This window comes from Lithobates pipiens, unplaced genomic scaffold, assembly GCF_037356315.1.
Source record: "Lithobates pipiens isolate NorthernLeopardFrog02 unplaced genomic scaffold, aLitPip1_a1.2 Scaffold_28, whole genome shotgun sequence".
NCBI classification, from domain to species: Eukaryota; Metazoa; Chordata; class Amphibia; order Anura; family Ranidae; genus Lithobates; species Lithobates pipiens.
This window is the reverse complement of record NW_027507789.1, coordinates 50,094,130-50,106,315: the sequence shown is the minus strand read 5'-3', so window position 1 is coordinate 50,106,315 and position 12,186 is coordinate 50,094,130. Positions and strand designations below refer to the sequence as shown.

Below are 12,186 nucleotides of genomic sequence, written 5' to 3'. Positions count from 1 at the left end.
GGAGAGAGGTTTTTAATCTGCAAAAAAAAAAAAAGTCTGCCGCTGGTAAAAGCAGCTGTAAAAATGCCCTGTGTGCATGAGGCCTTAGTATCTTGGTCTGCCCAATGCTCATTTTATAGCTAAACATTCTTTTTTAATCACATTTCTTTTTGTGTACATTAACCACTTAAAGCGGGATTCCACCCTAAAGTGGAACCTGATCGGATCCCTCCCCCCCTCCGGTGTCACAATTGACACCTTTCAGGGGGGAGGGGGGTGGAGATACCTGTCAAAGACAGGTATTTACACCCACTTCCGGGCATAGACTCCCGTGGGAGTCTACGCCATTTCCTGCCCTGCCGCGCTGTCTGCTGGGACACACACGGGTCCCAGTGACAGCGCGGAGATTTCCTATTGCGCGACGCGACTCGCGCATGCGCAGTAGGGAACCGGGAAGCGAAGCCGATTCGCTTCACTTCCTGATTCCCTCACCTAGAATGGTGGTGGCAGCAGCCAAGAGCCGAGCGATCGATCGGCCTCGGCTGCCGGCATCGCTGGAACCCGGGACAGGTGAGTGTCCATTTATTAAAAGTCAGCAGCTGTAGTATTTATAGCTGCTGGCTTTTAATATTTTTTTTTTTGGTGGAATCCCTCTTTAAGGACCGGAAAATTTGCCCTCTTAATGAACAGGCCATTGTTTGTTATATGGTATTGCGTTACTTTAACTGACAATTGCGCTGTCAAAACAAAATTGATGTCCTTTTTTTTCCCACAAATAGAGCTTTGTTTTGGTGGTATTTGATCACCTCTGCGGTTTTGATTTTTCGCGCTATAGACAAAAAAAATATGAAAATGTTGAAAAAAAAAACAATATGTTTTACTTTTTGCTATGATAAATATAAAAAAAGTAAAAAAATGTATTTCTTCATAATTTTAAGCCAATATGTTTTCTTGTACAAATTTTTAATAAAAAAAATTGCAATAAGTTTACATTGATTAGTTTGCACAAAAGTTATAGCGTCTACAAAATAGGGGATAGATTTATGGCACTTTTATTATTTTTTTTACAAGTAATGGCAATGATCAGTGATTTGTAGCAGGACTGCGACATTGCGGCGGACAGATCGGACACTTTTGTCTCTTTTTTGGGACCTTTGACACTTATACAGTGATCAGAGCTTAAAATAGCCACTTATTGCTGTATAAATGTCACTGGCAGGGAAGGGGTAAACACTAGGGGCGATCAAGGGGTTACGTGTTCCCTAGGGATGTGTTTCTAACTGTGGAAGGAGTGGACTGATGGGGAGTAGAGAGAGAGATTGCTGTTCCAGATCACTAGGAACAGACAATCTCTTTCTCCTTCCCTGACAGAATGGGGAACTGTCTGTTTACATTGACAGATCCCCATTCTGTATCTCTCAGGAGCGATTGCGGGTGGCTGGCGGACATCGCGGCTAACGGTCATGTGCATTGGCTTCAGCGTCACGCTGCGGGCGGCCCCCTATACCCCTTAAAGCAGCCGCCATACAACTACTGTGATTAGTGCAGAGGAGCCAACCTGCCGCCTTATAACGACGGTGGCTGGTCGGAAAGTAGTTAGGCTTTCTGCTCAGGTATTACAAAAAAGGAAAAAACTGCGCTATGATAAAAATATTATACTAATCGTCCACAATGGAACTTTGATCAGCTGCGGCTTGACTGTATTACATAATTACAGAAAAAAAACACATGAAAAATTGTGTAAGCTGCGCTAAATCATAAACCCACATAAAATTCAATGAGGTAAAAAACATTAGACAAAATTTCAATAATAATGTGCAAAATTAGGCCTATTACCCCCAGTCCTAAAGAATAAGGGTTATAGGATAATTGATCACAGTGAACAACGAAAAAAGAAAAAAGAGAAACAAAAAAATATGAAAAAAAATTGTGAACACCCAATGTGTAATTATATAAACATTTAAATTCCAACAGAGTCCAATATAGATGAAATCGTCAAATCTTCTACTGTGTAGCAAATGCTTGATCCACCACCATACAGCCAAAATTACTCCTTACCAGAATTTCATGACCCCCCACTACAGAGGGTCACCAACAGCATGTAACAATAGATATCTCCCACTTCAGAAGGGTCTCATCTGTTCTCCTCCCTCCACCGATATCATGACCAGGTTGTCAAACGAGTATCTTTAGTTATCTCCCATATATTAGGTCATATGTGCCAATTCCATGCAAAAGAAATGAAGCTCCAATAGTGTAAAACCTTTTAATATAACTCAAATATAAAAACAACATGTCCCAGATGATTGGCGAGAGGGAGGGGGGAGAGGTGATCTCTCTTCCAGTGACGGGAGGAAGTGGGAGCTGGGACCTTCTAAAAAGAGGGTATCCGCTCCTCCCAAAAAAAAAATTACAGCCATGTGGCATGTTAGGGGGTCACCTCCCTAAGCCCACGTACACATGGTCGGAGATTTTGCCAACCAAATCCGACGGATTGTGTCCGAAACTGTTGCATACACACGGTCGGGCCAAGTTGGCGAAAAATCCGATCTTTCAGAACGTGATGACGTAATTTCGTTACGATGGGACTACATTCAGGCTAGTAGCCAATAGCTTTGATGTAGGAATTTGATCTGAGCATGCGTGGCACTTGGTCCGATGAAAATGCTCTACACATGATTGGATTAGGTCCGTCCGGCCCAGTTGGTCGGGAAATATTTCCAACATGTGGGAAAATTAGGTCGGACGGAGATTCGGACAAAATCAGTCCGATGCATACCACACACAGTCGGATTATCTGACGACACGGTCCGATAAGACTCATTCCGACAGATTCTCCGACCGTGTGTACAAGGGCTAAGACCCCTTTCACACTGGGGCATTTTTCGGGCGTTTTTCAGGCGCTTTAGCGTTAAAAAAGCATCTGTAAAGCGCTTGAAAGAAGCTACAACTGCAAACCCAATGTAAAAGCCCGAGTGCTTTCACACTGAGATCCCTTTCACACTGGAGCTTTTTCAGGCGCTTTAGCCTTAAAAAAAGCGCCTGTAAAGCGCCTGAAAGAAGCCGCAACGGCAATCCCAATGTAAAAGCCTGAGTGCTTTCACACTGAGGCGCTGCGCTGGCAGGGTGTCAAAAAAAGTCCTGCAAGCAGCTTCTTTGCAGCTCTTTTGGAGCGGTGAATACAACGCTCCTAAAGTGCCCCTTCCCATTGAAATCAATGGGAAGTGCCTGTAAAACGCCTGAAAAGCGCTATTGGCAGCAGCGTTTTGTGGGTGCTTTTAACCCTTTATTTGGCAACTAGCAGGGGTTAAAAGCGCCCCAATCACGCTCGAAAAATGCTGGTAAAGCGCTGCTAGTTTAAGCTGCGCTTTACGAGCGTTTTTCGGGCACTGACATTGGGAAAGAGCTCTTAAAGCACTTGGGCTTTCACATTGGGACTGCAGATGAGGCTTCTTTTTTTAACGCTAAAGCGCCTGAAAAACGCCCCAGTGTGAAAGGGGTCTTAAAGCGGAAGTTAAATTTTTGGGTGGAACTCTGCTTTAATTAACACCTTAATCAGCTACAGAATCTGTGTAATTAATATGTGTTGGGGTTTACAGGGATGAGATGGCAACCCTGGCATACCCAGTATTTCCAGGTAGGGGAATCCTGTGGTCTTCTCAACTTTCTTCAAAAATTCAGTTCTCACCACCTGAGCAGCCAGTCACACAACAATAAAATTGTTAAAAAGTGCTGCGCTAAAAATGAAGATGTATATAATGAACAATAAATAAATAAATCAATAAGTCATATAAATAAATGAAGTGAAAAAAGGAAATTACAAATACATGTTCAAGTGTCCCAAATGGTGGAAATATCACTGGGTCAGAATGATGGATGTCGTAATGCTGATAATAGTTAAGAGCACCGCCGCCTCATGTGCTCCGCCACCTGTGGTACAGTAAAACTCTTATCAAACTAAATGGACTCTGTGAAAAAAGAGTCAAATGTGTTAGCCTGGTCTCCTGCTCAAGATTAGAAGACTCCACTTCAGGTTTTGCACCTCTCCGTTTTAGGCAATTTAAGCTCAGCTGGAACACCAATGATCAGTGCTCTGCAACCTGGGGAGTGAAGTAATCATGGCTGGTGCAGCGAAAGGTTAGTAAAAATGATAACACTGTGGAGAGGTTGACAAGCAGTAGGTTAGCTGGGATTGCCAAGGTGTAGGAAAGAGCTTAGCCATTGCTAAGTTTTGCTGAAAATATATTTTCCTCTGAAGCGCTGAGTGATAGTGCAGTGTGAGTTTGTCCACCTATTTGGTTGGGTAGTTGATGTTAGTGAGGCTGGACAAGGTCTGACATGGATGTGTGCCTGTAAACTTGCCACTATTTGCTAAGACACTATTAGCTGGTACCTGTACCTAAAAAGCATTATACTCACTACATATCTCCCAAATCAGAATGGATTGATGTACAGTGGCTGAGTCTGATATGGCAGACCAAATTTGGTGTGTAATAATACAATTCTGCAGGGTCTTGTGTAAAAATGCTGGATTAAAAACTGTGTTTATCACACCCCATTGGGGTGTTTCGTGGTTTTTTTTTTATTTATTTTTTTTTATTTTTTTTTTATTTTTTTATATGCCAGAGTACAGTGAGAATCGTTTAACATTCTAAAGCACATCTAGATGTCTTGCTTTTTAGCCTTACAGGTTCTACACCTGGACCTTCAGCAGCAATCAAATACTATTGCACATAGGACAAATGAGTTCATGACTGAAAAGCTTGTTGTAAGAAGAGGTGAGCCATTCAGCATGAAAGTCATGTTCAACAGGGCCGTGCAACCGGAAGACAACCTGAAATGGTGGACTCAGACAGGTAATACATTTGGTGGTCAACATTATAAAAATGCACTATGCAAGAAGATTAAAATCATGTCAGGAGGGCAGGGAGGTACAGTAGGCTTGCCTGCTTAGACTGTAAATTGTGGGGTAATTCTAAATTTTGGAGCTGTCTCTGTCAAATAAAAGCAAATCTTTTAATTGGGACAAATGTTCTGGTTACAAGTGCCTTGGATGGGAATTTTAATCTAATTTTTGTGGAGATTCTTGCACCCTGTATCTTCAAGACCAGAAAAGGAACTCTCCCTAGCTAGATCCATACAGCAAAAAGAACCAGATGGCTTTTTTTACTTTTCCCTACTTTACCAAGTCTTGGTTATCCACTGTAACCCCTAATCAAGACAAATCGCAAAAGCTGTTTCTGAGCATTGTACAACCTCAAAGAATCTAACTGGAAAACTCCCCTTGTGTGTAAATTGAACCCCTCCCTTTTTTTTTTTTTTTTTTTTTTTTTTTTTTTTCTTCCTGTCTTTGCCTTCGTTATGGAGCTGCACCCACTTTGTCCTGTTGACAGTTATAATTAAGTCAAAGTTCCAATGAGGACACTATTTCTCAGGGATTCCCATAATTTACGGGAGTTCCCCTCACTTCCTGTTTGGTTGGAGAGGAATAAAGGGGAAATCTCTGCAATAAGGGACAGTTGGTGAAAAGATGGGACTATAACCCTTCCTTACTCTAGCCAGAATGTGGGGGGGGGGGGGGAACTTAAAGTATTCAGAAAAACAAGCATTGCATGCATAATCTTATGCTGGCCATACATTATAACATTTTCTTCTATAGATTTACCAAACCATATGAGGTCAAATCTAAACCCTTTCAATTTGTGCGCAATCAGACAGGCCCTTGTACCACACAGTTGAAGGTAAATCTAAAGGAGATTTAATAAGAAAATTTGTGTGGGGTGTGCACCCTGACCTTTTTGTCATTAGAGTGGTTGTAAACCCTTACAATACACTTTGACCTACAGGTAAGCCTATATTAAGGCTTACCTGTAGGTCCAAGAAATATCTCCTAAACCTATGCGGTTTAGGAGATAATTGCCCGAAGACGGGCACCACTGTCTACGGCGCATGCACCGTAGACAGCGGCGCACTGAGCGTGGCATCTTCAATGACAGATGCCGTGCGTGTCGACTCGCATGCGTGGGAGACATCATTGTGGCTTTGCCGAATGACAGCGGCGGAGCTGCGAGACCCCACCGAGAAGATGGATGCGCTGGACTACAGTGGACAGCGGTGACTTCGCTGGCTCCTGTGTCAGGTAAGTGACACCTAATGGACTACTATGTGATGCATAGTAGTCCATTATGCTTTGCCTTTGCAGGGAATGAAAGTAAGTAAATCCATCAGTGTTTACTTCCTCTTTAATATAATTGGTATGCCTGGTAACTCTTTGCTCACTGTTACCAGCTGACCCGGGAAAGCAAGGCTGCGCACACAAACGTCCCATGCCTGCTGATTGCATGAGACAATCCAAGAATGGGCTGGTAGCGTGAGTTGCAGGCCCCTCCTTTGCAGTGTTCAGCTGTTTGCCTAGATGTGTTTTGAGGACATCTCCCTCAAGTCTGCTGACAACTCTTAGCTCCAATGCAAAGTGTGGGGTGTTTTTCTCTTGGGTGTGTTTATTTATTTTCATATATTTGCTCCAAATGAAAAGGTATAGTTTAATGTGAAATATTAAGTGTGTAAACTAACTTCATCTACCAACAGAATTACTGTTACCTTGTAATTAACAGGCTACTCAAGCTCCAAAATAATACTTGGCTCCAGCAATGAAGAATCTTGGCATGCTGCCTCCAAAACCAACATTGACCACTCCATGGTAATCACTATCAAGTCACCGGCTGACGCAGCTATTGGACGTTACCTTGTGGGCTTTCAGAGCAAGAGTGGGCTGAGTAATGTGTTCCACAGCTTTGGGGCATACATACTGCTCTTCAACCCCTGGTGTGCAGGTATGTGCAAAATGCATACATCTAGTTAATCTCCCTATACTAAAATGTGTAATTGTTCCCTGGGTTATTGATGTGTGTGTGTGTGTGTGTGTATGTGTATGTATGTGTATATATATATATATATATATATATATATTTTTTTTTTTTTTTTAGTCTTCCCATTTGATATGGTAAGGAAACAATGACTGGTTGTAAGAGGGAGGAAGCATCAGAATTGCAAAAAGTCACACAACCATAAGTTTATATAAACAAATAAAAATTTTTGTTTTGTTAGCACAACAGACCTAATGGTTGGAATTAAAGGGTCTGTAAACTTCATGCATAAAATGTGAGCAAAGCCTATTCCTCTATAGTCTGCACTTGGCACCATTGTGTGCTTTCAAAGTCCCATTCAATTTCGGTGCAGCTTCATGCACAGATGTCCATTGACGCCGCAGTCAAAAATAGTACAGCAACTGCTATTGTTGCATTGATTTGAGAAGCCACAGCCCATTGCAGGCAATGGCACCATTCCAATGTGAGTAAGGGCTTGGTGTCATTTCTGTTCCTCTATCAGCAGGAATCATTTTGACAAGCTTTCCTGCCTCCAACAAGAGGGAAAGGGTGATGGGCAGGGATCTCCAGCACACAGCCTGTGATTGACATCTTCAGCTCTGGGTTTCAGAGAGTTTTTCCCTTCAATCAGCCCCTGGAGTTCTCCTCACTAAACTCTGCATAGTGTCATTTTTGCCCCCCACTAGGGAGCTAGGAAAACAAATGACACACCTGACACTATGCCCCTTAAATATAAAAAAAAAAAATTTCTGCTCTGCTAGATCTGGCCTTGTCAGACTGTCGTAGGGTCTGTCTCCAATTTTTTTCAGAGATTCAGCCTTTAGTAGCCTTTTTGAAATAGGCCAATAACACTTAATGAATTTCCTTTTAATTCAGTCATAAATATATTGGCGTGGCATTAGACCTGGAACATTTTGTTTAAAGGTTTCACTCTACGACAAAGTGTGTTATTGCTGAATTGCATGTAGTAATGTCCTAAATATTACTTTCCTTGCCTCCACTAGATGACCCAGTGTACATGGAGGATGATGCTGCAAGAAAGGAGTATGTTCTGAATGAGAGTGGAACATTTTTTGTGGGCAGTGCAAGTGAAAACCCTTCACAGAGACACTGGGATTATGGCCAGGTAACTTTTAGAAGCCCAACGTCTCTAAAATATTGGTTTAGGAGCTTTTTAAAGTGGCTTATAAGAACATCTGAAATGCTGACCAACCCGTGTTTCAAAACTGACTTTCACGTGTGATGAACAAATCAGGCTAGGTCATATCTCCTTGGGTGTAAGATCTTTAGTTCATCAAAAGGGCTTCATAATTTTGGCCATTCATGTGTAGAAGGCAATTACTAACTTGTTTAATCCTGAGTAAATACTAGTAATTTTATAGATTTCACAAAGTATGTGCCATACTTAAACTTAAGCAATAAAGCTGAGAATTTTTCATAGTGTGAATAGATACCCTTGGCTTGATAGAGGCAGTCAGCATTATCAAGTGGGGAAATTGACAATAGCAGCCAAGTAGGTTAACTTTGCGGTTGCATACTCCTCCTACCTGCTGGCCTCCTGATATAAAGGTATCTCTCCTGCACCAGATGCACATTTATCATTTATCTGAATCTGGCAGATGTAGCCTAATGGTTTAGGGCCCGTGTTGATGGTATTTGGCGGTAATTGCAGGGTGCTTTTGACCTATGTAGTGCTGAGTGTTTTTTTTTTTTTTTTTTTAAGGGCAACCCAAAGTCAGGATATGGAGCATCTCAGCCAATGGGCAAGAGATTTTGAGTCCCTTGGCCTGCTGGGAGAACCTATATATATTTGGGTCAGTTGTTCTGTGACACCTGGACAACTGTCTGGGTGGACATGTTTGTATGCCCCAGGCTGGAGACTGAGCCTATCTTGGGACATCTGGCTGTGTGAGGGCCTATCCAGAAGTAAGAGGGCAGCACAGGGTTGGGATGGTGGCTTGCAGTCCAACCACAAGCGTCGGTTCTGCCAGCCAGAGAACCTGTCAGTGGTTGAAGGGACCAATCCCCTTTACCAGGGACTACAGTAAGTAACCAAAGCAAGTACTAGAGCAAGATTTTAACCAAATGGGCACAGAGAATCGGAAACTTCAGATGGTGATCAAGTCAGGGACCCACCCAGTGGAGGTGACACCTGCAAAGTAGCTGTGAGTCAAGTTGGGGCTGAGCCAGTTGGCAGGGGTGAAGCTTGAAGTATATGGAGTGCCAATCTAGGGACCCAGCAGGGAAGCGTGGGTGACACTTGAGGGAGAAGCCACCACAAAGCTTTGAGGAGCTCCAGGGATTCAGTCGGTAACTCGGAGGGTCCAGTGAGAAACCAGGAGCTCAAGGGGCTGAAAAAACATGAAGTAAAGCGGACTGTAACAAGTGTTAGACAAGGGGTGCCCAACCAGTGGCCTGCAGAGCCCTTTGATGTAGCCCATGACCTCCTGCTCTGGAATGGCAGGTTGGCAAGCCCAGATTGTGGCATCCCAGAGCATTAGTGTTATTGGAGGTAGACAAAGCAAGTGGCTACAGAGCCGCATAAACCAATGCTTCCTGTATAGCAATGCCTCCTGTCAGACGGAGTGATATCAAATGCACTCTGCCTGGGACAACAGCAGCAATGCCTGAATGGAAGACTTATTAAAGGTAAGTGATTTTAGTAAATGGTGCATGTATATATGGGCATATCTCTTCTGGGCTGCTTTCAAACTGATCGACAGGTGTTCTGCTCTGCACCTGCCGGTTACCTGCACTGAGCCATAAACTTCTGTTGTTACCTGCAGGTGTGGTGAGATTTCAGAAAGTGCAGGATATAATAGAAGTCTAAGGCAAAGTGCAGCTAACCTGCAGGAAAGCCACAGGTGTACTGCACCTTCAGTGTGAAAGTGGCTTTGGGCTCCTTTGGCATGAATGATCGGACCCTCCGTTCACCTCTCTTGAGCCACAGATGTAAACGCACTTGTGGCTATATACACCCACCTCCAATCTGATCTACAAAAAAAGGAGATCTGTCCCATTCAATTATGGCATATCAGATCGGAGGACCCATAGAGTAGCGCGAGCAGTGTCTGCTCTGCATATGCAGGCTGGACATGGACCTGTCATCTGCCTGCTCCACTCACTGTGGCCCTCGCTCTTTAAAAGGTTGGGCACCCCCTGTTACTGTTTCCATATGCTGCAGATGTGCCACCTTGCTGGGGGGGGGCCTTTCCCTGTATGGCTGTCCTTCTTCAAGCTAATCAAGCTGAGTGAATACTTCCATTTAATATCTATCTTTTATTTCCCAGTTTGAAAAAGGTATTTTGGACATCTGCTTAAAAATGCTCGACAGTAGTAGTGAGTACAGAAGAAGTGCTGCTAAAGACATCTCTCACAGGGGAGACCCGGCCTATGTATCAAGAATTCTAAGTGCTATGGTGAGTACACTGGAAGTACCTAAACATACCATAGGAAACTGTACTGCTGCTAGTAGACCCTAAAGCTTGGGTACTCAGCCTGTGGCCCTCCAGCTGTCTTCAAACTACAAGTGTCATCATGTCTCTGCCTTTGGGAGTTATTCTTGTAACTGTCAGCCTTGCAATGCATCATGGGACTTGCTTTTGCAGCAGCTGGAGGGCCACAGGTTGGACACCCATGACCTAAAGTATGAAATCATTAGGTAGGGCAGACTCAACAGAGGAACCCTTGAAATAGTTCTCTGGTCTCAGGGAACCCCTGCTAAAAGTTAGAAATCTACAACTCATAATACATTAGTGTTATGGTCATTGGGAAGAATTGCCTCCTTTAAACATGGTTAAAAAGATCAATGGTGTCAGTGGGAACTTATCTGAGAGGCATAAATTGTCCAATGCTGGAGGAACCCCAGTTGAGTCACTGAGGTAGGGTCTTGAAATGGCAAGTCTGGACAGCACTGGAGCAATCTGCAGAGAATTGGTGTCTAGAAGAGGGAAATTGTGTTTGTGTGTGTGTGTGTATTGCGTTGCTTATCTCGGACAGCTACCACCAAATGGCTTTTTTTATAGCCTGTTTTCACTTCATGTTGCCCATGAATACATGTAATAACTCATAGGGCTTCCATTGGGCATGATCAATGTGTTTTGCACCAGTTGCCTCCATTTCTTGTTTTGGTCCATGCCATACAAAAAACGCCTAGAAACATGTTACCCTTTTTTTATTTATTTATTTTTATTTTTATTTTTTTTTATGGGCTCTGGCCTTCAGCAAAATGTAACCTCTTAACTCTGTTTTTAGGTTAACAGTCTAGATGACAAAGGTGTTGTTGTTGGAAATTGGAGTGGAGATTATAGTGGAGGAGAAGAACCCACAAAATGGAATGGAAGTACTTACATTCTACGTAAATGGAATGACAGTGGACCTGTCAGATATGGACAATGCTGGGTGTATGCAGGAGTCCTTTGCACTGGTTTGTACATGTGTGCAGATTTTTATTGCAGGACTTGTATTAAAAATCCACATCAGTTATGGTGTAATTGGGATAAACTCCTATCAATCTGTGCCTGTTGGTGATCCTGGCATTTGAACAATACCACTGCTGTTTATATTTTTAAATGTTCTGGAAGACCAAAGTTCACCTTTCATAACATGCTACATGACTGCACATCCCCCCCCCCCCCCACTGTGCCAGCAAGCAGGGGCTCTTCACTTGCTAGCTGTCCCCCCTAATATATAAATATAATTTTTTGCCATGACCACTTAAATACCAATGTGGATTTTGTCTCTAACATAAGGTTAATTTCCCTAAAACTTTCTACTCGGTATGTACATGTTTTATCTGGATTGATTTGTTTTTTTTGTTTTTCTCCCCTTAGTGCTCAGATGTCTTGGAATCCCTGCACGCACAATCTCAAACTTTGCTTCTGCTCATGACACTGATGGAAACCTCATTGTTGATCGGTACTTTGATGAGAATGGAAGAGAATTGCCTGATACAGCAGACAGTATATGGTAAGGGGGGGGGTTGTACAATCTGCAGTGTCTAACCTAAAAAGGTGTGTGTGTGTGTGTGTGTGTGTGTGTATGCAGGGCTCAAGTCCTGCGGGAACGCATGGGAACGGAGTTCCTGCACTTTTTCCACAACAGGAACTCAGTTCCCGTTAGCAGCCGTGTTCTGCAAGACTTTGAAGTATGTGAGCTGTGTGGTATGTGCTACAGCAGCAGCTGCCGACACAGCTCGCAATAGTAAGTGCCGCACACCTGACCATTCAGGCATTACCAATAGGGGGCCCTATGATAGCTTCTGCTTCGATCTACCTGTCAATCACAGCTAGCTGACGGGTAGATCAGGTCCCTGCTGCTG

The 12,186-nt window shown here is 43.2% G+C and overlaps 1 protein-coding gene across 1 annotated transcript; it reads left to right on the top strand.

The window, feature by feature from the left end:
• Nucleotides 1-4,066: 4,066 nt before the first annotated feature.
• Nucleotides 4,067-11,838, top strand: LOC143934789 (protein-glutamine gamma-glutamyltransferase E-like). The gene is made up of 7 exons (XM_077458415.1): nt 4,067-4,116; nt 4,662-4,835; nt 6,594-6,812; nt 7,871-7,992; nt 10,157-10,285; nt 11,121-11,292; nt 11,699-11,838. Exons 1-7 carry the CDS (start codon nt 4,098-4,100, stop codon nt 11,836-11,838), a joined length of 975 nt encoding a protein of 324 aa, XP_077314541.1. The 5' UTR covers nt 4,067-4,097.
• The last annotated feature ends 348 nt before the right edge of the window (nt 11,839-12,186 follow it).